The 24,274-nt window shown below is 57.5% G+C and overlaps 1 protein-coding gene across 1 annotated transcript in view; it reads left to right on the top strand.

The window, feature by feature from the left end:
- Nucleotides 1-7,155: 7,155 nt before the first annotated feature.
- The window catches only part of ARHGEF10 (Rho guanine nucleotide exchange factor 10), a 60,066-nt gene continuing 42,947 nt past the window's right edge, over nt 7,156-24,274 (top strand). Inside the window, exons 1-11 of the mRNA XM_045535311.1 lie at nt 7,156-7,166; nt 7,307-7,459; nt 10,762-10,917; nt 11,626-11,913; nt 14,527-14,590; nt 16,560-16,636; nt 17,173-17,229; nt 18,042-18,205; nt 19,566-19,682; nt 22,073-22,187; nt 23,399-23,502. Of these exons, the coding sequence (XP_045391267.1) occupies nt 7,420-7,459; nt 10,762-10,917; nt 11,626-11,913; nt 14,527-14,590; nt 16,560-16,636; nt 17,173-17,229; nt 18,042-18,205; nt 19,566-19,682; nt 22,073-22,187; nt 23,399-23,502 (1,182 nt within the window). The 5' untranslated portion in view covers nt 7,156-7,166; nt 7,307-7,419. The remainder of the gene's footprint in view (nt 7,167-7,306; nt 7,460-10,761; nt 10,918-11,625; nt 11,914-14,526; nt 14,591-16,559; nt 16,637-17,172; nt 17,230-18,041; nt 18,206-19,565; nt 19,683-22,072; nt 22,188-23,398; nt 23,503-24,274) is intronic.

The following is a 24,274-nucleotide window of genomic DNA, read 5'->3' as shown; positions in this document are numbered from 1 at the left end:
CGTGGCTGCTTGGTGGGGAAGGGCCCGGGGTCCCATCTGAGCTGAAAGGGGCCCAGGCCCATCTGGAGAGATGCGGGGCTCCCTGTGGGACGTGGGGGCCCTGGGAGAAGCCCCCATCAGCCCCGGCCCACACACACCTGCCTCCAGACTCCACTTCAGCCTTTTCAAGGTTGCCAGGCCTGGAAATTTGTTTGTGCTTCTTTTTTTCTTTGTTTTTGTGTGTAAATTTTCAAAATGTTGATTATAAAAATGACCATTTTTAGGCCAAGTGCGGTGGCTCAGGCCTGTAATCCCAGTACTCTGGGAGGCCAAGGTGGGAGGATCACTTGAGCCCAGGAGTTTGAGACCAGCCTGAGCAAGAGCGAGACCCCGTCTCTCCTAAAAATAGAAAAATTAGCCCGGTGTGGTGGCATGAGCCTGTTGTCCCAGCTACTCGGAAGGCTGGGGCAGGAGGATCGTTTGGAAGTTGCAGTGAGCTATGATGACACCACTGCACTCTAGCCAGGGCAACAGAGCAAGACCAACTCTACAAAAAAAAAAAAAGACCATTTTTAATAGTGCCTGTGTTGTTCTTTCCCTTCCATCATTGCCATTTCCTGCTTTTCTTTGTCATTGGAATAATGTGCTACCCGTGGGGTATTGATATTTTATACTTTTAGTAAGCAATGTGAAAAAGATTGTAAAACATTTAAAAAATTATTTTAGGTTTAAAGTTTTTCTCCTCTCCCATGCGTCACCTTCTGATGTGAGAAATGATTTATAAAGTGAAATGTGGGCTCAAAAGCTGTAACCGTGTGGGGCCGATGGAATGCGTGTGGCTAAGAGCGCGTGCAGTCGCGTGACGCGCCCGCGTAGAAGCAGGCCTGGTCGCGTCAGCCTCGGCAAAGGTGCTGGTGTCCTGCTCCGCCCATTCCGGGCTCCAAAGTCTTGGTGACAGTGAGGCACTTGGGTCTCTGGAACTGGGGACTTTGTGAAGAAAACAGAAGACATGGTTGATAACTACGAGCAGCAAAGGAGCTGTCCGAAGCCGGTGCGCCGTGGTCCTCCCAGTCTCGGGCTTTGCTTCATGTGCAAGGTCGTGTTCTTTTTCCTGTCCTGGGCCGGTGGCACGTGGCCCAGTTGTTGGGAGGCAGAACTCTGCTCTTGGATGTCATTTTTGTTTTTTTAAGAAAGCAGTGTGGACATTCACTTTGAAACACAGGAGAAGGAAAATTTCAAATATATGCACACTTTTCAAACCTCTGCTGTCTCTCGTTAGTGTGGACAACTAAGAGCTGGCTCTGCAAGAAAGGCCAAGGAATTACATTTTGATAAAAATGTGCCATGCACACTTACTGTGTTATTCTATCATTTGCATTATTTTTTCTGAAAGGAAAATAGAGTAGTGATTTCAGCGTGGTTTCTGATTTTCCGTTCAAGGAACGTGGCAGAGGCAATATTCAGGGCACATCTGAGTGGAAGTTTCAGGTGCGGGTCGAAGGCCTTGGTCTTTGCAAGGACACACACAGTCAGGGCTTCCGGCCCATGTGGCTGCACCACCTCGCCCCGCCGTGCTCCGCCTGCAGCAAGGGTAGCTCTAAAGCAGCTTGAACACGCAGGGTGTTAATGTATCATCGGATAGGACACCTGTGTGGGCCAGTGTAGACACAGCCCGGGGGCTGCCAGAGTTAACGATGATCCTGTCTCAGAAACTCCGTGTGAGAAGCACTGAGCTAGCATGGAAGGAATTTGCTGGGTCTTTCTCCTCATGGTGTGTGCAGGTCTGAGCTGGCCGGGTTGGTTGGCTCACACCAGGGCACGCCGCTGTGGGTGCTGTGTGGGCCCGGCCAGCTGGCTCCCGGTGCTGGGCAGCCCTTTCCTGAAGGAGTGATAAGAAAGTTGATTCATGCTTCATCCTCCAGCTCGGCAGCTCCATGGGAAGCAGCCCCCACTGGCCGCTCTGTGCCGTGTCCAGCTGCCGCCTGCCCCTGCAGAAGCCGCGCCTCCCGTCCCTGCGTGGGCTTGAACACTCAGCCCCGTGGACGAGAACTCCCGCCCCTGGACCCTCGTGTCCTGTGCTGCGGAGAACAGGGCACTTTTCACTTGGAGCTAAAGTCTGAACTCCCGCAGGCAGGTTCCAGGGCCGTGCAGGGACACAGTTCTCCATGTATTGTCCCGAGGGCAGGGGCTGCGGTGCAAGAAGGTGCAGCCAAGCCTCGGGGAGCCTGCGGGGATGGGCAGGCCCTCCTGGAGCGGCGTTTAGACTCGCGTGTCTCTCGGTGATTTAATAGGAAGGAATGAAAGGTGGAGCATTTTGCCAGACAAAATATTTGGAAAACTAATCATAGGTAGTGGCGGCAAGGAGGAGAGATTTATGCTTTCTAGCCTGTGCGGTCGCTGCAGCAGTTCTCTGCCAGCAGCCGAGGGCTGGAGCTTGGACACGGCCGAGCTTGCCGGGAAGAGCCGCCGCCGCGCTCTGCCGTGTCTGCAGCCGCCCCGGGGGCAGAGGACGCGGATGCCTGGTGACTGTCAGACAGAAGGGAGGGAAGGGAGTTGTGTGCACACACCTGGGATCGTCGATCATTTCCAGTTTTGGACACAGTGCGTTTTGCAGATGGCTCATGTGGCCCTGCGGCCCAGGTGGGTCCCTTGTCCTGGGTGGCCCCTGCCAGCCCCGGCCGCCTCTCCCTGGATCAGACAGGTTTGGTGCCATTTGGTTCTCGTATGTTTTTTAAACCAAGTTCTCATCCTTTTAAAAAGATAAACTTTTCACAAAGGGTAAATGTACCTGCGGTCACATGACAAGCAGTGCCAAGGCTCTGACAAATCCGGAAATGACCGATTAAGGGACAGGCATCCAGTGAACACCAGCTAGGTGCCGAGTACCAAGTGCTCTTACGTCCTGGGACCAGGCGCCCCCAGCGTGGCCCAAACTTCCTGCTCCTGCGGGGCTGACGGCCCCTGTGTGCCAGGAGAGTGAACACATGAAAGCAGGTGGGCAGAGGTGCCCGGGGAAACCAAGCAGAAGGCAGGGCTGGGGGGGAGGGGAGGGGAGCTGGCAGTGTAAACAGGCGGTCAGGTGAGGCCCAAGGGGGGCATGACCGGGCGAGGTGCCAGGAGGTGCCAGCTGAGCCAGTGCCCCTTGAAGAGCTTGCGGGGCAGAACAACAGCACGTGCAAACGCCCGGAGGCAGGAGAGGGCCGGGCGCGTCTAAGGAGCAGCAGGCAGGCCAGCAGCTAGAGTGCTGGAGTGGAGGGGTGCAGATTTCATGTCAGTGAGACAAGAGTGTGACAGACACCACAGAGTGTCCCTGTGAAGGGAGGCATGGAAGGGCAGTGACAGAACACCATGGGGGTCAGAGTGACATTGGCCATGGGGGGTGGTCTGTGTGACAGGAGCCATCAGTGAGTTAGGACCATGGGGGGGAGGTTTGCTTTGATGGGGAGGGTGGGGTGTTCAGCACTGTTGTTCAGGTCGTGCACTGCACATTTGGGGTATCCACACACTGTGCACCTGATATATTTGTGTTTTAATAAGATGACCTTACCGATAGCAGGTGGCTTTTTGTTTATGGGGCCGTGCTGGGTCCTGGTCCAGGGTCAGGAATAGGATGGCTGGTACCCTAGGACCTTAGAGTTGGGGTGGGGGAGACAGATGCCCTGGGTGGCCTCACTTTTTGAGGGACTCTTCACAGGGATGAGGACAGGGTGAGCTTCACTCTGGGGGTCCCAGGGAGCCTGCTGAGTGCCAGTGGGGGTGGGGACGGGTGTCTCAGCTGGGCCTTTGCAAACTGCGGGGGGGGGTCCTCTCGATCGGGTTTGGGGCGCCGGGTCAGGAGATGCACGGGGGTGCAGGGGTGGGGCCGGCCCTGCCCGCGGGGCTGCGTGGAGGGTCTCGGGCTCCTGACCTCCAGCAGTCTCAGCCCAGGGCCTTCAGCGGCTGCCGCTGTGCCCACTGCCCCTCCCGCTCCTCCTGTCACCTCGCCACTGCCCTGGAGCCCCGGGTGAGGACACCCGCCGTGGCCCTGGGCCCTCCTGACCCCGTCGGCCCTGTGGATCCTGCCCGGGGACAAGGCCAGGCCGGGGCAGCCCCCTGGATGTGAAGTCGACCCCGTCGGCTCCGCAGCGCGTCAGGGGGCTGCAGCCTCAGGCACCGACCACTCAGTGCCCAGCCGGTCCCCAGGTGCCTGCCTGGGTCCTGTGTCCTGGGCCACCCTCCCTCAGGCGGGAGGTGGAGGGCACCTGAGTCTCAGTGGCCACGTGGGCCGCGCTGACGCTCCGAGCCCGGCAGGGCACTGCCACGTCCCCAGGCGGCTCAGTCTGTGTGTGGCTCAGCTCACCGGCCCTCACCTCCGCGGGACCCTTGAGGCTGGAGGGGCAGGTGTCGGGACCCCGCGGGGTCCAGGAGGCACGAGGCCCGTGTGCTGCCGCGGCTGAGCAGCAAATGAAGCTGAGAGGGACACCCTGTGGCCTGGAATGGTGCTCCCTGCCAGCCCTGTTGGGTCATTTCACAGAAACCGAGTCACTTAGTGACTGGCAGCCCTGCGGGCAGGGCCGTCCCTGTCTCAGCTCTGAGGGTGCAGAGAGAGGCACAGATAGCTCCCGAGCCGGTCTCGCTGGGACATGCGAGCCAGAGAGGAGTCTGGGCGGATCCCTCCGCGGCCAGGCTCCCGCCCTCTCTCCCTCTCTCACGTGTGCTGAGGACACAGGACCTTCGCCGCCAGGTCTGTCTCCCGTCCGGGACACTGGGGTCCTTCCCAGCCCTCCGCGTCCCCCCGGACATGGGGAAAGAGGCTGTGAAGATGCAGGTGCTCCCGCATTCGCGGGAATGCCGGGAACAGTGACGCGGGGAGCCCGCAGGCCACGCGGAGCTTTGTGAGCAGCTGCGTGGGGCGGAGCCGCCTAAGCAACCCCATGCAACAGTCCCCCAGGGCACAGGGACTCTGGGCTCCTCCTTCCACTGTGTCATCTTTTTGTTTAAAACCACAATCCAAATGCACAACGAAATCTTTCATTAAGATGCTTAAATTGGAAAACGATAGCAACAATGAAAACAAAGCCCAGCAGCCCAGGCTGGCATTAGCTCACGTCGCACGCTGATGGGGAGACTGTGTTTGCAACTGGGGTCTCGGGCCGTGTCCTCAGGGCCCGTGTCCACTGCAGCACAGCAGGGTGAGCTCCCGGCCAGCCCTGCGCAGCAAATGCAGCCTGAGAGTCCAGACGAGGCAACAGGGGAGGCGTCCGGCACACAGGACGATGCCGCTGGACGATGGCACAGGAAGGACGGGGCTCTAGAGCCACCTGGACGCTGGGTGGACAGCGCTGGACGATGGCACAGGAAGGACGGGGCTCTAGAGCCACCTGGATGCTGGGTGGACAGCGCTGGACGATGGCACAGGAAGGACGGGGCTCTAGAGCCACCTGGACGCTGGGTGGACAGTGCTGGATGATGGCACAGAAAGGACGGGGCTCTAGAGCTGCCTGGATGCTGGGTGGACAGCGCTGGACGATGGCACAGGAAGGACGGGGCTCTAGAGCCACCTGGACGTGAGGGCATGGGATGCTCTGGTGCTGCCTGCAGGCTCCAGGACTGTGGACTCTTCTGAGCCTTTGCGCTCGGACCTCAGAGCACGTCCGTAGGGGATGACGGGCCACAGGGAGGTGCGTGCATGCATCTGTCAGCTGAGACGCGGACTCTGCCAAGTACAGAACCAAAGTCACAAAGTCACGGTTTCCGTGTCCACCCGTAGCAAGTTTCCTTCTCAGGGCTGCAGTTTTGCACGAGCACCAGTTTTCAAAGGACAAAGCTCCAGGGCGTCTGTCCCCTGCCTGACGCGCATCTCCTGGTGAGGACACTTACCGGCCACAAGCCAGGAGCTTGCTGTGACCCAGTCGCCGCGTCCTCATGGGCACAGGGCTGGTGCTTGGTCCACAGCGTCGAGGTTTGGACTCGGTGCAGCCGACACGCCCAGGGCCAGTGGGAGCCGCGTGAGCTCTGGCCTCCGCAGTGGCATAAACCGAGCAGGGGTCGGAGGAGAGCTCGGCTTGTTTGTCTTTTATTTGGTCCTACTATTATCAGAGGGAAAATGAGAAATCAGTGTGACTCTATTTTTGTCACTTTAAAAACAAATAGCATTAATGAGATTCACGCAGCGTGTTAAAAAAACCCGAAAATGAGTAGACAATCAGACTTGAAGAAACAGAATTCTGTTTAGTCAAGAGAGCTGTGTGGCTGTCGGGTGGGACACGCTGGTGCATTTGGACGAGTTTCTGAACAAAGTCCCAGGAGTGCGACCGGCTCTGCCTGCTGACAGGAAGGATATCTGCTTTTGGCCCTTGCTGCTGGCTGACGTCACGATGCGCGTCGAGAGTGTACAGGGCGAGCGCAGTAGGAAAGCTTTGCTGTTCTCGAAAGCCCAGGACTCTGGCCACTCTGAGCTCCGTTACTTACTGACGTTGAGCAAGTAATTAGATCCCTTTGAACTCAGTCTCGTCAGCTGCTGAGAAAGGGAAGCAGCACGGCTGTGACACAGGACCGTGGGGAGAGCCACGGGGTGCAGGACACAGCACGGCTGTGGCACAGGACCGTGGTGAGAGCCACGGGGTGCAGGACGCAGCACGGCTGTGGCACAGCCACCACTGCCCACGTGCTGCGTGCTTGTCCTCCACCTGGGGGCTGGGGCCGAGGCAGCCGGAAGGTCCCTGCGCAGTTTGCGTCTCGTCCGACGGTGCTGGGGGGGCCCGGGCAGGCGTCCTGTGGTCTCCGCACAGGTCGAACGAAGTTGGTTCACAGGACGCGGCCGCAGGCGCCCCCCCCCCCCCCCCCCCCCCCCCCGAGTGCGAGGAACTCGCCTCTCACGACTCAGCGGGCATCAGGCCGACGCGCAAACTCGGTTTTCTGTTAGCACAGAGGGAAACAAGGAGTTTAGACAAGAAACGAAGAAAACACCAGGCATGTGGAGACCCGGCCTAGACCCGAGAAGTGGGTTACACGGTCAGCTCGGTTCTTGATCCTGAACAAGGCTTTAGTCAAAACTGCTAAGAGTTTTAGTTGAAGGACGAAGAAGAACAAGCGCTGACGTGCTGCCGTCTCCCCCTGGGCCTGGTGTGAGACTGAGCCTGCCTTGCGCTGGGAGGGTCCGATCAGCGCATCCGAGGTGCAGAATAACCTCCCGGCTGCGATTCAAGGTGAGGTGCACCCAGCACTGAGAAGGCTTTGTCTTGTCCCCAGTGTCATTTCCAGGGAGATTCACAAGTATCTGCGACTAACAGGAGCTGAGCGCTCTCACTGTAGCTGTTAATGACGATTAACCCTTTCCTTCCCTCAGGGTTACCGCAGAGAGCCCCGTGCGCGTGGAGTGGACGTGGGTTGTGCCAAGACGTCCCCAGCAAGGTCTCGTCCCCGCAGGGCCCTGCCCCCGACAGCCGAGGAGGCCGCGGCATGGACCAGCGGGAGCTGCCACCGCCGCCCGCTCCTGAAGGTAACGGACCTTCCCGGCATTGGTGTCCCCTAGTGGGCTGTGGTGCGCCGAGGCTGTCACCAAGGACCCCGAACTTTGGGGACCTTGAAACTCTGGCCACTGGGTGTGCACTGGGGGGAGAGCTCCTTGGGGAGAAAGATGAGGCTCTGTTGTGAGCCTGGGCCCGTGCGCCTGTCCCCACCGTGTCCCTGCTGTGCCCCTGCACCAGCCACATCCCCCCTGCACCTGTGATGTCCCCACTTGCACCTGGGATGTCCCCATCTGCACCTGTGCTGTCCCCACCTGCACCAGCCACGTCCCCCCTGTACCTGTGACGTCCCCACCTGCACCGGCCACGTCCCCCCTGCACCTGCCATGTTCCCCCTGCATGTCCCCCCCTGCACCTGTGACGTCCCCACCTGCACCAGCCATGTCCCCCCTGCACCGGCCACGTCCCCCCTGCACTTGGGCGTTCGGCTGAGCCTCTCAGGCTCCGGCCAGGTGGGGCCGGGGGTGGGGGGGAGGGCGGGGACCAGCTGTTGGCATCCGGGTTCCTTTAGAGCTCACCTAAACCAGCTCAAACCAGAGCTGGGACATGGTTAAAAAGTGGAAGACTTCCTGTTTTAGAGGATGCATTTAGGATTAAAAAAAACCAAAACAGGCAGCTTGCTTGAGGCCAGCCTTCTACCACCAAACCACACTCCTGCCTGCACCTGCCGAGTCCCCCCCTCCCCACCCCCCAGTCCTGCCAGCAGGTGCGGCCCGGCCTCTCTGCCTGCGCCCAGACTCACAGCTGGGTCCCCCCGGCCCGGTGGTCCTGGGGCCAGCGCCCATCCCGCGCCGTCTCCGGAGGGTTTCCCCTGGCTGGGAGCCCCCTGAGGCTGTGAGAAAGTGGAAACCCCCACAGTTCACCCAGAAAAGTTTCCTGGGGGGCGTCTGTGGCAAGACCCTGGGAGCTCAGGAAGCTGAGGAGGCAGCTGCAGGCAGTCTCGGCAGATCTCGGGGGTCTCAGTGGGGTCTCAGCAGAGTCTTGGGGGATGGGGGTGTGGCTCTGTTTCCTTGGCGGGCGGCCACCGTGTGACCCTGGACACTGATGTGGAAGGCCACAGTTTAAATGACACCGTGGCAATCCCACCTGACTTTCTCATTAATTAGCTTATGTGACAAGGAAGGATGGGGTGATGGCCTGGGGTCTTTTTTGATGATTTGGTGATATTTTACTTATAATCCCCCCAATATCAAGTAAAACTATCCACTTAAAAACTCCCTTGAAAATAAAGAGACTAATCTGACTTCTCACTGGCGCCTGGTGCTTGGGTTCTGGGTCATCATTTTTCTGGTTTTTTAAATCATATTTTCTACATCATTGCAGTCATTGGGTATATATTTCTTGAGTGTACATTTTTATGTCCTGCTTTAAAGTTTTTATTTCATAGGTACTTCATAACTGTCATTTTCAATGGCTGCATAACATCCTGTCTGATATATTATTATGTGTTTTGGTGGGAAAATCCTTAATTCCAAGCCCATAGCTTTTATCAGGAACCTGCGCCTCCTCTAGAAACTTCCTGGGCAGCAGGTCAAACCCTCACAAGGTGAGGTGGTGGCTGTGGTGCCTTCAGGTCTCAGTGTCTGTCACCAAACCAGAGTGGCACCTCCGCACACGTGTGCGGGGACTCATGGAGTTGACGGCTATAAAGAGCCTCGAGTCGGGCTGGCCGGGGAGAGCTAGCAAATCAATGCAGAGGATGATCTGGGATTTTTTTTTTTTTTTTTAATCATGTTAGAAAATGCTCAGGTATTCAGAATGCAAAACTCAACAGTTTTGTGATTTCAAAGTCCCACCACCAGCTAAAGCCTTTCTCTAATTAATAGCAAAATTCCAACGCAAATGACGTTAGGGAAGAAGAAAGCAGTACTGTTGCCATATGAATGTTGATTCACAAAAAATTCAGTCACCAAATGCCTGGTGACTTCCACAGTGAGCCGGGACAAAAGCCGATGCCCACACCGGCCTGGCAGTGGGCGGGCCCTGGAGGGGTGGCCCCGAGGGCCTGGCGTTGCCCCTGGGGGCACCGTGGTTTCTGGGGGCACCGTGGCTTCCGGGGTGCCTCGTTCAGCAGAGCAGCTGCAAACCACAGTGACACCCAGAGCAAGAAGTGGCCATGAATAGCCTCTTGTTGGGGAAGCTGTTTGCAGCCGGGTTCTTTCTAAAGGACTTTTTTTTTTTAAACAATAAAAAGAATTAAAAAGACAAACAGGCTTCGTTTGAAATAAGAGAAAATCGTATCTTGAATTAAGCTTTCATATTATAATCAAAGATGGTCTTAAAGACCCCAGGAAAATAAGGCTTAGCTTTTATCTCTGAACTTAAGAATAAATATTCCTTTAATCTCTTTTCTCAGGGTGTTAATCTGTCACGTGTCTTTGGAATCTGCCTGTGGATTTGAGCAGTCAGAGGGTCGTCTCACGGGGGAAGGGGCCTGGGAGGGTCAGCCAGTCCTAACCTCCCGGAGGTGCTGGGACCACACCCAGCTCTCAGTAGCTCACAGAATAAATATTTTCTTAAATAGAATAGAAAACTTAAATCTTGCATTTTTTTTTTTTTTTTTGCAGACTGCATATTATATTTGTGTTCTCCTTCCCTAGAGTCTTTATGCAGAAATGCCGCCAGCGTCCTGCCCGTCTGAGACCTGGTGTTAAGAAGCTTTATATACATCACAGGCCCTTCTTAATCCGCCGCGATGCTCTAGGGCAGGTCCTGTCCCCGGTGTGGTTCCATCCCGCAGATGAGGGACGGGCTGTCCGGCCGGGGCGGTGCAGCCTGAGCCCAGCGGCCGCGCTCCCATCCCCCACTCGGACTTAACGTTTTTCCTCTTTGGCGCCTCTGAACGACACGCCCATGGGCACGTGCTGGGCCCCGGGGTGGGCAGTGAAACTGCTCTGTGTGACGCTACGGTGGATACAGGTCATCGTGCTTTTGTCCAGACCCGTGGGACACACGATGCCCAGAGGGAGCCCTCAGTGGGCCCTGGGCTTTGGTGGTGATGTTGTGACACTGTGGGTGTGTCAGTGGTGACAGGCGCCCCACCTGGGGGATGCTGGTGGGTGCAGGGCATATGGGACCTCTCTGTACCTTCTGGTTGGTTTGGCTGGGAACCTAAAACTGCTCTAAGACGTCCTATCTATTAAAAATAACCAAACCGAGCCCCTGCTCCAGGCCGTGTGTCTGTCTGTCTGTCCCCTTGGTCCTTCGGTGGCTTTTGTCCTTTGTACAGGATGATATATGTTAACACTGTGACTTATGTTCCTTCAAACCTTAGAAAACGAAGTGAAGTATGATTCCAATAACAATGAGGAGGACGAGGGAGAACAGTTCGACTTTGACAGCGGAGATGAGATCCCGGAAGCCGACCGACAGGCCCCCTCCGCGCCGGGCGCGGGGACCTCGGCTGTGGACGCCGCGGCCTCCCCGGCAGGTGAGCGCAGGCGGCGGTCGGGGGCTCCCGAGGGTCTCCTGTTCGCCCTGCCTGGCTGGAGAGTTCGAGGAGCCGGAGACTCGCGATTTCTCCACGGTGCACTGAACCGATCTTTCCGAGTTGGTGCATTTCTCTCCGGTGTCCTGTTTTCCACAGGTTTCAGCCTTGTCTCTCTATTTATGTTTTACAAAGAAAAGGTTTTGCTGTTTTCCGATAAAAATTGCCTCATCGCTATCTCACTGTACTGTATGAAGTAGTAAAGCCACTGGAGATGAACGGGCTGTAGGGGTTTCTGGTGTTGAGTCTGCAGGTGGGTCGGGCGCTTTTACGCCGACCGGACACGCTGCTTGGGCCGTGGGAGGCCGGGGGGACCAGCGCGTGTCTCCTGTCCGTGCAAAGCCGTCTGGCGTGGCCGGCGGTGCCTCTCCTGCCTCCCCTCCCTGGAGGAGCCGCCTGGGGCGCAGCGGGCGGGCGTGTGTCACCCCAGGGTGCCGGCTCCCTGCAAGGCTGTCGTGCACCAGGCCAGGAGGCCACCTGCGATGCTCTGGGAGTGTCTGGGGGCTCTTGCCGGGGATGGAGGGCGGGATCCCCAGCTCCCTCTTGCCTGCGCCCAGGAGGGGGTGTCCCTGCGCGCCCCTGGAGGGGGGTTTGCCGACAAGTCCCTTTTGCGTCCTCCAGGAGGGGAAGGCGGAACCGAGGATCCTCCAGGAGGGGAAAGCGGAACCGCAGCGCACAGCGTCCCGGCGGCAGAACCTGCCCAACTCGCGGTCCCGGTGAAAGTGAACCCGTATTCCGTCATCGACATCTCGCCCTTCCAGGAAGATCTGCCGCCAACCCCAGAGGGCAGCGCGGAGGAGGAGGGCACGGGTCTGCTGGTGCCCAGCGGGTACTCGGTGCCGGTGCCCTGCGGCTACGCCGTCCCCTCGAGCCTGCCCCTGCTGCTGCCCGCCTACTCCAGCCCGGTCATCGTACGCGCCGTGTCGCTGGACGAGGAAGGTACGGCCGCCCCTCCCCGCGCCCGCAGCGGCGCCTGCTCAGGTGGCCTCGCGCCGGCCGGGTGGGCTTCCCGGGACACACCGTGGGGGACACACCGTGGGGATTCCCGGCGTGTGAGATGCTCTAAGGGAAACCAGCAGCCTCTGAGATGCAGACGCGTAATTCTCATTGTGTGAAAACTCCAGCGGGAAGGTCCTTTCCTTTCCAGTTAATAATAATCAAAAAAAGTCTTCTTTAAAGGAAAATCTTGATTTTGAATTTGGGAAAACACAGAGGGTTTTCGGGATAGATGTTTTCCCACGCTGGTTCCCGTTGGAGTCGGCGGGAATCCCGGGGTTACTCCCCGACACTGTTCCTCCTCTGTAACCGTCAGAAGTAGGAACCTTCCGAAATTAAGGGCGCGTGGATTGTGGAGAGTTTGTGCTTAAGGAAGACATATTTATTTTAAAATAATTTGCTTATTTTTAAATTACTTGGTTATTTTAAATGATCAAACTTCTTTTGAAACAATTTTTCAAATAATTTAGCATGATTTTAAAAGCGTCTCCTTATTTTTGCATTGTCAACCTAGAGCCAATCCTAAAGCTCTGCTGTAACAAAGACGCTTGTAAGTCCCTGGATAGAGGAACAAGTGACCCTGTGTTTGTTGATCCTTTAAGGAGAAATGAGCGCACCGACCTCTTTCCCGAGGTGGTGGAAAAGCGTGGGTTTTGGCCTCACGCCTGGGTTCAAAGTCCGCACTTCCTGCCTGAGCAGCCCCGCGGCCTCCGAGCGCCCGTGCTGCGTCCTGCCCGGCCCTGCAGGGCGGTCCCGAGCGCACACCCCAGCCCGGCGCCCTCCTCGCCCGGCCGCGCGGCGGAAGGTTCCGGCCCTGCCTGGAGCCCGAGCCTGGCGACCCCGGGGGCCGGGTCCGCATTCTTCCTCCTGACCAAGACCCATCCTTGGGCGGCGGCGTCCACAGGGCGAGACCGGGCGGGGCGCGGCTCACCGTCTCCCGGCCTCCCGCGGCAGGTGTCGCGCGTGGGGGTCGCCCAGTCGGGGCGGCTCGTCCCCGCAAGGCGCACGTGCGGCCCGCGCCGGGCTGGATCCGAGCTGTGCTCTGGGCCCCCCGGGGAGGTTCACGCTGCCCGCCGGCACGTCCTGTCTGCTTCAACGCTGGGGGATGTTTTCGTGCTTTGAGGGGTTACGTGGGCGGCTCTCGGAGGCCGCGGAGTGTGGCGGGAGGAGCAATCTTTGGAGCAGGCGGGTTGGATTCGGGGTCCCGGCCCGCCTGTGACTAGGCGCGGGCCCTCGGGAAGGTGCCTGGTCCCGTGGCCTGGAAAACCGAGCGTGCCAATGCCCGTGGGGTGTGGGGCGCGCTGCCCCGCAGATCGGTCACCTGCGTCTCGTGTCTGTCGCCACGCGGCATCCAGCCGTGTGGCCTTGCCCAGCGTCACCAGGAGGGCGCGTCCGCGGGTGAGCTCGGCTCCCCGACCGCAGCGGCTCGAAGGGGCTTAAGAACCGTGGTTTCGCCGTGGGATAAATTCCCGCTAGAAGGCGTTTCGCGGTCCTGTCCAGCCTAGCGATTAACAGCCAGCAACCGCGGAGCGCGGCGCTCTCCTTCCCGCGGCCGAGATGGGCGCCCGCGCGGTGGCAGAGCCGGCCGAGGACCCGGCGGGGCGCGCACGTGCGTGTGGCTGTCTGGGGCTCTCCGCACCCCCACCCCAGCCCTGAGCAGGAGGGTCTCTCCCGCTCGCACGCTCCCCGGGCGTCTCTGATGGTCCCGTCGTGTCCCTCTGGCGGACCCGCATGTGGCCTTTGCCAGGAGCTCAGCGCCCGCCCCGCCAGCCCCAGACAGGTGGGAAGGGAGCCCCACTCGGACCGGCCGGCCTGTGCGTGTGTGAGAGCGTGTGGGTGTGGGGTTCGGTTGTCACATGTAACTAGCTTAACTAGTTGCCCCTGGAGATCTTCAGCGTTTCTGCAGACACCCCTTCAGATAAATCACAAACGTGGCTTCCCACACACGGAAGGGACCGGAGAGAGTATTTCATTGCTGCCTAGCTCTGGTCTGGTGTATCTGGGGGCCTGGGTGTTATTTATGGCTCTTTCCGAAGCTCACAGGGTATCACACTGCATTATAGTCCTGTTCTGAATACATTTTATCTAAGAGCTAAACGCTTCTAAATTTATCAGTTGATCTTTATGCTAAGATAAGCCTACTGTTGATAAGAAATGGAAATATGAAATCATTTTAAAGATAAACAGTTAACTCTAGGCTGGGCATGGTGGCTCATACCTGTAGTCCCAGCACTTCAGGGGGCAGAGGCAGGAGGATCTCTTGAGGCCAGGAGTTTGAGACCAGCCTGGACAACATAGTGAGACCCCATCACTACAAAAAATAGAAAAATTAGCTGGTGTGGTGGTGCATGCCTGTAGTCCCAGCTACTTGAGGCTGAGGCAGGAGGATGCTTGAGCCCAGGGGTTTGAGGCTGCAGTGAGCTGTGATGATGCCACTACACTCCAGCCCAGGTCACAGAGTGAGGTTCTGTCTCTCAAAAAAAAAAAAAAAAAAGTCAACTTCATAAACATTTTTGTCTGTCATAAAACAGCATCAATTTTTTTGTTTCCTTGCAGAGACACTAGAAGTCACAGAAGGTCAGCAGTTTAATTCTCTAAGCTCTGAGGACCCTGCAAACAGGTAACTTCATTCATCTCACACACTTGTTCCGAGTTGGCGCCTTTGTCCCCAGCTGTGGGCGAGGAACCTGCCACCCCCTCGGGTTCCTGGGGTGCCCGGCCCTGGGTGTCGGGCTCACAAGCACCTCGGCCCCCGGTGCCCCCTGGGGTTCGCAGGGTTGGGAGAAGAACTGAGTTTATTTCCGGCATTGAGCTGCACCAGACAAGTGTGGCCGTGACTCTTGGCCCTGTGGGTTTCCACACGGTTTTGGTCATTCAGGCCGAGCCTGTGACAGGTCAGAGTGTCCCCCTGTGAGCCCTTTAGAAAGTGCTTGGGGGACCTGGGAGTAGCTCTCCCCTGACTCGGGGTCCCCAGCCCAAAGACAGAATTGTGTCAGAAAACAGATCCAGCCAAGACCTTTTATTTTATTCCGTATAAAATTAAAAATTAGTGGCGGCGTGTTATCCCCAGCACCCCAAAACTCACCATGAAAAATATGTGCATTGAAAGGACGAATGCTTTTGAGAAAAGGAACACGAAATGTGTGAAAATAACCTCCAATGACTTTCAAAAGTATGAAGTGTCTGAAACACACGGAAACAATCAGGAATCATGTAAAATGCCATTCACGTTTGCTCCAGGTTTCCGGTTTTTTTTCTTACCTTTTTGGGGGTAACTTTTTGTTTTGATATAATTTTAAATGTAAAAAGTGCAAGAACATGGCTTTTCTCCATGGCAGATCCTCTGACGTGCGCAGGGCCACACCCGAACCCCGTGTCCTGAGCATGGGGGTGTCGGCATCTGGCCCCCCTCCCCACCCTGAAACCCCGAGTGTTTCAGGCTCGTTGGGACTTTGACACAGACGGTAGCGGGGGAGGGGCGGTGCCCTGCGTCTTGTCACCTGACTTGCTGTTAGCGATTCTCCCCCCACTGGAGGGTTTCCGGGGTGTCCCTGCGTGTGTGGTCCCCCTCCTGCCCGTCTCTGCCTTCCAGCTCCGGCTCCCACACGCTGCTCGTTCTGCTCCCAGCAGGACACGGGCGTCACGCCGTCTGCCACCTCCGTGTCCCCTTTGTGAGCGTCTGTGCCTCTCATGGGGCCACGCTCAATCGGCCCGATGACCCTGATCTTGTCATTCTTCTGAATAGAGTGTCCCCAGGCTTCCGTTGCTCATGGGCTGAAACCCCAGTCTTACGCAGGGTCTCGCGTCTGTCTCTGGAGGTGGAGAGGCCGGGCCTGCCTGGTGCCCCCCAGCAGCGGGCGACCCTGGGGGCCCCCAGAGAGGTGGCTGAGAACCGGGACAGTCGGGCCTCTTGCAGCAGGGAGTGCGTTTCTCCTGCGCCCCCCCCCAGGCCCGGACACTGGGCTGAGCACTCGAGAGTGCTCGTTTACAGAGCCTCGCATGCAGCCTTGAACTTGGGTGTCCCATGGCACCGTCTGGGAAAATGCTTAATTCCCACGCACAGTAGCACACACACGCACACACCCACATATATATTTACATGCACACACATATGTATTTACACACACGTATATATTTACACACACGTACACACATCTATTTACACACACACATTTACACACACATATATTTACACATATATTCACACACATGTATTTACACACATATATTTACACACACGCACACACATATATTTACACACACATATTTGTACACACATTTACACACATATTTATACACATATATTCACACACATATGTATTTACACACACGTGCACACATATTTACACACATGTATTTACACACATATTTACGCATATATATTTACACACATATTTACACACATGTATTTATGCACACACATATATTTACACACATTTACACACACATATATTTACACACACACACATATATATTTACACACATATATATATTTACGTACACACACACATGCACACCCTAGGGGCATTCGGCATCCTGACGAAGCGGATCCTTCTCCGCGTTCTGACCTCCGCTCTGTTTTCTTTAAGCGAAGACCGAGCGGCTGAGGACGGCAGCGCGCTGGCCCGGTGGGTGGCGGATCCGGCCAACACTGCCTGGATGGAGAGTGAGTCCTGCCCCCAGCAGCGGGGGACGGGGGTTCTTTATCCTCACGCCCCAGGTCAGCCCTGAGGCTTTACAATGGGCTGGTTTACTCCCGTATCAGCAAAAGCTGAGCTGGTGACATTCTGGGCCCCTCACGCCATCCTCACTCCCCTTGAGCGCCTGTCCCGCCCTCCCTGGTCCCCCCTCACACCACGTTTGTTTCTGTGGTGACAGTCACAGATTCGGGGACAGACACACGTGACTCGCAGCTTGTCCCTGCGTTGTGCCTGCATCCCCAGGCAAATGTGCAACTGAACACAAAGCCAAGACCTCCTCAGTAGTGATATTTTACAGCTGGTCTGTTCAGAGCCATGTCCTTCATTCCCCAAAAAATATCCTGCCCTAAAAATGCTGCGTCTGCTCTGGCAACACGCCGTTACCTGCGCTTAGAAGCTGTTTGAATAACTGTAGCCTCGCGGGGACCGTGGCACGTCTGACCACCGTCGGGCTCCGTCTGTGTGACTCGGCGTTTGAAGTTTTCCTCCCTTTCTGTTCCAGACCCTGAAGAAGCAATTTACGACGATGTTCCCAGGGAGAACTCAGACTCCGAGCCAGGTTCGATGCTGTCTGGAGTTGGGTTTAAGGGTCCGGCCTGGCACCTTTGCCTCCGGGCGTGAAGTGACTGGTGTGTGTGTGATCCCGGGTGGCCTGTGAGGCAGCGCAGCTCAGCCCATCGTGTGGCAGGGTGGGGGTCATGCCAGAGACGGGCCCCCTGCCCTCGGCATCGCACACACGGGTCCCTGTCCCTGTGTTTGGTGACACGAACACGGCGTGTTCCTCACTGAGTCTGAAACGACTGATGCGCTAGAAGCATTCGGATACAGTAGTTGATTGTGCACATGTTTTATTAGAGCATTTTCATCACAGAAGGAAAATTCACAGCTGTTGGACGTGAGCCCCACTCGTGGTGTGCCTGAATCTCTGCCACGTGTCTGTCTGTCCGTCCGCCTCTCCCCACCCACCCTCACCCGTCGGCCGTCGCCCACTGCCTCCCTGCCGTGTCTCCCTGTCCGTTCTCCGTCTGACTTTTTTATAATTCATATGTTTACATAGAGGAAGGTTTTCCTTCCTGGAAAGTTCTCTGTGGCTGACACAGTATTTGGTGGAATCGTGGTGGATTCTCACGGCCAGTGTCACGAGCCACCTGAAGGGCTTTTCTGGGCCCCCGTGTGTCACAGCCCGCATGGCAGAGGCCTGTGTGGCCCCTTTCCGGGGCGTGGCCGGGGCTCCGCGCTCCCCCGGGACTGTCCCGCTGTGCTGCCACCCCTGACTCTGGGCCACTTGCCAAAACCACAGACAAGCACAAAACGGTCGGTAGCGAATTCTAAATCTGCATGTTAACTTCGCTTTGGAATTTGTGCATCCAGATGAGATGATTTACGACGACGTGGAGAATGGGGACGAAGGCGGAAACAGCTCCCTGGAGTACGGCTGGAGCTCCAGCGAGTTCGAAAGCTATGAAGAGCAGAGCGACTCCGAGTGCAGGAACGGGGTGCCCAGGTCCTTCCTGCGCGGCAGCCACAAAAAGCAGGTACGTGTCGGTCCTGTGTGCCACGGACGGCACACGGACAGCACACGGACGTGGGCTTGGGCCTCGGACACGCGACCGCGACTCACTTAAATAGTTACTCGTTAAGATGCTGATGCGTGGTCTGGGGAGAGCGCGAGCTATCGGCAAAGGAGACGGGTCTGTCGTTTCCTGTAAGGGTCATCATGGGGGATTTGGGAAATCAGGCTTTGATGAACTAAATCACTTAACAGGTCTCAGTTGAGCTCACAACCTGGAGGACTTTAAGAAAGCAAACAGTTACTCTCTGAACCATGCGTGTTGTGCGTTTGCACGGTGCACGTGACTACTGCTTCCCGGGCATGCTGAGCAGGTGACGCCGACACGGCACAGCTGCACGTGGCTTCTGGCACAAACAGGGAGTCGCAAAAATAGAAGATGTAAAAAAAATGATGTTAAAGGACAGAAGCTTCTAGGCTGCTCTACCGTGGTCGTTTCTTAAAAGGAATTTTCAGCCTTTGTGTGTGTGTGTGTGTGTGGAAAAGTCATCAGACGGAGGTCCAGGGAGACACTTGAAGGGTTGGAAGAGAGAATTCTAGCGCTGGGGGCTGGGAGGGGCCGGGCTGGCTCCCTCCTGTCGAGGGTTTCAGGCGCGGAGGTGCCCGGCTACGCCGCGTCTGTTTTGCTGGTGGAGTCTTTATCCGGCTGTTTGTAAAAGGGTGAATCTGTGTGAATCCACGGCAACGTCCGTGCACGTCACCCACTTTCTGTGTGAAGCCTGGATGCAGGCCACACGCAGCCCGGTCCCGGCTGGCCGGTCGGACGCTGTCCTCGGCGCAGACTGACCTGGGGCCTCACTACGGGGCCACTGGAGTGGCCGGTTTTACCTCACCCGACCCCGACAGCCCCCGGTGACCAGAGACTGCGTGCCTAGACGCAGCCACCCGGCCCCTGTGGTTCACAGGTTGTCATGGGTTGCTTGGATTTCTTTCCCACACTCTGTGGATTTGTTTCATGAAACTCAGGAAGAATCTGCCAGTTCGTGGCGGTCAGTTCGCTCCCCGATGTGGTTAACAAGCTTTGACCAGGAACTGAGGCCAGAGTTGTGACGGCTGAGATTCACAGCAAACGAGGCTGGGCTGGCAGTTTGTCACCGCCACGGTGGCATTTATCTCACACGGCCCAGTCAGATACACACGATTTAAACAGGTTTGCAAAGACTGTTGGGCTCTGATTCCAGCAGGTGGCGTGTCCAGGGAGCACCTGGGGACACGTGTTAGAGCACTTGCACTCCGCCCCACGTTGCTGCTGACGTCCCTTCGCTGTAAGACTGTCTCCAGGTCCCCACGGGCCGCGTGTGAAACGCTGTCTCTCTGTGCTGTAGCTGTCCCATGACCTGAGCCGCTTAAAGGAGCACTATGAGAGGAAGGTGAGGGAGCTGATGGCCGGCACGGTGGGCGCCGTGGAGCTTCAGCAGCTGAGGCAGAAGCAGGAGCTGAAGGTAGAGTGGCCGGCGTGGGCCGCAGACGTGCTGTGACAGGAGAGACCCTGGCGGCTCCGCTGAGCACTGGCCTTGGAGCAGCGGTTCTCAAAGTGTGGGCCAGGGGTGCCCGGCGTCACCCAGATACGTTTGGGGTTCACGTGTTGTGAGACGGGGTTCACCCCTTGCTCTCACGCGAAAACAGAGGGGCTTTCCTGGCGTTACCGCTGACGGGCGCGGAGCCCGGCTGTGTCCAAGAAGGGCAAGACCATGCCACTTCTCTTGTCTTGGGAAACGTACTAATTTTTCATGCATATGTTATTTAAGATAACATATACTAGATTTATTTTTTTAAATAGCTATAAAATATTAAATTTTTTCCTCAGTTTTAACATCTATCATAACTATAGACAAATAAAACCCTGATAAACCCAAGCCATTTGGGGTTCTGGGTGGCTGTTGAGGGTGTGAGGTGCTCCCGAGACCCACGTCTGGGAACTGCTGGATCTGGAGGTCGCGGCGGTCACCTCTCTGAGTCGTGTTTTAAAAGGGCACTGTCAAGTAAGGTCACTTCAATCTGGTCTTTTACCCCTCTGATATTCTGCGATGTGTTCATGAGCGCTGAATGACCCTCACTGAGAACAGGCGTCTGCTCAGAATCATTCGTCCCGCAGCCTGCTGTGCTCGGGCTCTGAGGCCGTGGGATGCCCGGGAATCCCGCCCGTGGCTGGTGTCCCCGTGGGGCCTGTGACGTGGGGCCCGGCTGGCAGGTGCACGGGATGGCGGCAGCCTGGGGGTTTTCGGGGACGAGCCTGGGGGCGGAGTACAGGGGCCAGCTCGGGGCGGTGATGGTGGTGTCTGGAGACACCTGCAGACGTGGGCAGAGTGAGGGCCACGCCAGGTCAGTGGCCGGCCCAGCAGCCTCCCTGCATTTAGTCAGAGGGGACCTGGCCGGGATGTGACTTGGGCAGCCGACCCCTCCCAGAGCCAGGTCTTCCACTGCTTCGTGTGGAGCTGGGGCCCGGCTGGCGGGAACCTGACCCGGGAAGGCTGGGACGGGTCTGGGGGAGGAAGCCCAGGCCGGGGAGGAGCCAACTCAGGCACTTCGCAGTGACACAAGCAGAGGCGCTGGGCAGGGCACGCGGGCCGGGCCCACTGGCGGTGCCAGGAGATGGGACCTAGGAGGTCCCCCAGGACAGGGCAGCGGACACGGCCCCTTGTCGGGGCTGCGGGAGGCGGAGTCGGGAGTCCCCGCGCCTTCGATGTCCTTAATGCCGTGCGTGGCAGGAGAACGGCTGTGCAAGCGGTGGAATCGCAGTTGGGCGCTGGCCCGGCAGGCGCACGCGGCGTGCTCTGGTCACGTGGGTGGTGGCCCGGGTCGTCCTTAGGAGGCAGCGGACCTGCAGCGTTTGGTCAGGGCTGCTGTGTGGGAGCCGAGCAGGCTCCTTGGAGAGGTCGCTGAGAAAGGACAAAAGGACGCTGGTTTGTCCCCTGACAGGTCACCTCGGTTTCCTCTAGAGAAGATCACAGTGTCCAAAGGCCAAAGCTCAGATGGGAGGTTGTGCGGGACCCCGAATGCCTCGGCCAGGCAGCGTGGCGACCTCCCAGCCACTGGGGAGGCCGAGGCGGGAGGTCACCGGAGCCCAGGAGTTCGAGTCTGGCCTGGGCAATGTAGAGAGACCCTGTCTCTAGAAAGAAAATATAAGGTTAGAACTAAAACACGCAGACGTGCCGGGAGCCCGGACGGTCGTGAGCGACGGTCAGACCCGGCGCTGAGGAAGCCAGACCCAGCCTTGCGGGCCATGCGGGATGCGGCGTTTCCACCCCTGAGGTCTCTGCAGGGTGGTGGCAGGTCCTTGTCGCTAGGCCTCCCCTTCAGTCGTGGTTGGCACTGGGTCCCCGTGACCCTCGGTGGGGAGGAGCCCCGGGAACGGCCGGCCGCACCTCCAGCAGGACAGGGGCAGGCAGGGCCCGGCGGGAGGGTAGAGGCTGAATCGGAGCCGTGAGGGTGTGCGGTTTGCTGTGTGGCCGCTGGGTTTCGGGCAAGTGGTTTGACATCTGTGCAGCGCGGCACGGCCCCTGTGACCTGCACAGAGCTGCTTGTGTTGTGAGTGATTGCGATAAACACTGGCTTTTAGACGTAGCAGGAAACTTTTTAACCATGGAAGCACTCTATTTTTAAAGCTTGTTTTTTCCTTTTTTCAACAAATGAAACCAAACAAAAAAATAGCCCCAAACCACACACACACACACACACAGTAACCAAGAAAACTCTCCCACATCGAAAAGCCAATTTCAGGTAACGTTTCAAGCCCGAACTACTTGACAGTATTCTTTTAAAATAAGTGAATTGAAAGTAGGATTTTGTTGAGTCTCCGCACTTCTCCCGTGCTTCCGTCTTCCTCACACAGATGCAGAAGCTGATGAAGGCCGCCAGGGAGGGCACCAAGGACGGGCTGGAAAAGACCAAAGCGGCCGTGAAGCGGGGCCGCTCCTTCATCAGGACCAAGTCGCTCATCTCGCAAGGTCTGTGGCCGCGAGTCCGCGCGGGAACCACCCGGCTCTGCGGTCCCCGTCCTCGCAGTGTGGTGGGGGCGGCTGTCCCAGTCCCCACCAGCCTCTGGCAGGGTCCCCGGCGGCCGGGGCGCAGCGGAGGGTCGTGGGCTGAACTGACAAGGGACGCCCCATGGGCCATGGTCCCCCTGTTGCCATCTCCCCTGCAGAGCGTGGTCTGTCCCCGGCAGCACCACCACCGCCTGGGTGCCAGGCTCTGGGAGCTGGTTAGAGAAACACCCACTGTGCCCCCCAGGGCGCTGAGGTCTGCAGGCCGGCACGGTCCCCGCGAGGCGGGTGGGCAGCCGGTCGGAGCGGCCCTGGCCCAGGCTACGAGGGGCCAGCACTGGGCTCTGGCTGAGGGGGGCTGGTCTTCGGGGGGTCCGTGGGCAGGTCGGCAGATACCAGGCAGAGTCTCTGTGTCCTGAGTGTGAAGTGCGAGCCAGGACTGAGCTGTGCTCCCCGCCCTGCGTGCCCAGGAGAGCCGACGGCCGCGCTAAGAACCCTGCCTGCCAGGCCCCACCCCGGCTGCTCAGCCCCTGAGACAGGGGTCCGGACAGTGGTCGCTTTCTCTCAGCCCCTGAGATGAGCCTTCCGTGTAGCCAGGGTTTCAGGTCTCTGAATGAGAAACACTCAGGTTTCCGTGATCCACTTTGTGGATTCTTTAATGGAGTTAGCTGTATCCAAGTTTTTAAAAACAAATTTAGTTTCGGTTTAAACTGTTTGATTTGGGGAAAGTTGTGCTTTTTCAGACTTCCAGAGACGGGGGCAGATGGGAAGTCAAGAGACACACCTAGTCCCACCCAAGCCCCTGTTCTCAGCCACACTTTGTGTCCGATTGTGACATTTTACAGATTAAAAAATTAAAATATTTAGTCTCTGAAATATTAGAAATCTAAAATATTGCCACTCTGCCATCTAGCTATTCAAAGGACTCCTCCACCTTTTGAAATTAAACTTCAGATATTGAAAATTTCGAATATTGACCCACACTTTGCTACCCTTATGGGAAGGATATCTCGTTGGGTTTGTTCAGATTCCACGACACTGATAGCTGGTGGGAAGGAGCGTGGAAAATGGAACTGTCCGCACAGAACCTTTGCTTGACAGCCTTCTCACTGTGGTGATTTTGTTGTGAATGTGTTATTTCAGTGTAAAACTCATGCATTCTGACTTTATTTAAGATCACAGATCTCTCGAGGAGGAGCAGAATCTGTTCATCGAGGTGGACTGCCGGCACCCGGACGCCGTGCTGACGCCGATGCCCGAGGGTCTGTCCCAGCAGCAGGTGGGAGGGGCCTCGAGCTTGCTGATGTTCGGGTGTTTGTGCCCTGGGTGGGAATCAGGCTTCCACTGCCTTGTCTTTGGGCAAAAGGAAGAGAAAACTTCCGCAAGAGGAGCAAGACCACGGAGTTGTGGGCCGGCGAGGGTCGGGCTGACGCTTTCCAGTGGGTTTGGGTTTTTCCCACGTGGGCAGCGTGGTGCAGACACGACACCCTGGATCCACAGACAGATACGGGCACAGAGAGACAGGTGGGCAGGTAGATCCGCACAGAGCACAGTCAGATCAGAGAGAAACAACACAGAGATGCTTGGGGGCAAGGCCAGGGCTTAAACCCAGATTGAATAGGGTCCCCCCCAGCTGCTAACACCTGGCCAGGCTGCAAGAGGCTCATGATTCATGGAACCGAAGCAGAAGCCGGGGGAGCGGAGACGACTGAGGGTGGAGCTGAGGCGAGGGAGGTGCCCCGGTGCCCAGGTGTGCCCAGCGCTGCTCCAAGACGGGATGAGGCGTCGACATGGCTGGGAGACGGTTGCTCAGTCGCTGCCACTCGGGGCTGTGGGAGCCCCAGACATGCTGCGAGTCCCTCTGACCACAGCCTGGTCGCTGAGCCCTCCAGGCACCCCGAGGGGAGGTGGGCCCTAAGCGGCCACTGCTGGAGGAGGGCTGTTGACAGATGTTCCCGGGAAGGAAGACTCTGGCACTTTCTGTCCACCCTGTGGTCAGGCTCACCCACCCGATTTAGCCCCAGGAGTCTAAGGAGGGACAGGGTCACCGA

Source organism: Lemur catta, chromosome 22 (assembly GCF_020740605.2).
Source record: "Lemur catta isolate mLemCat1 chromosome 22, mLemCat1.pri, whole genome shotgun sequence".
Taxonomy (NCBI): Eukaryota; Metazoa; Chordata; class Mammalia; order Primates; family Lemuridae; genus Lemur; species Lemur catta.
Note: the sequence above shows the minus strand (reverse complement) of the source record. Positions and strands in the feature narration are given on the sequence as shown.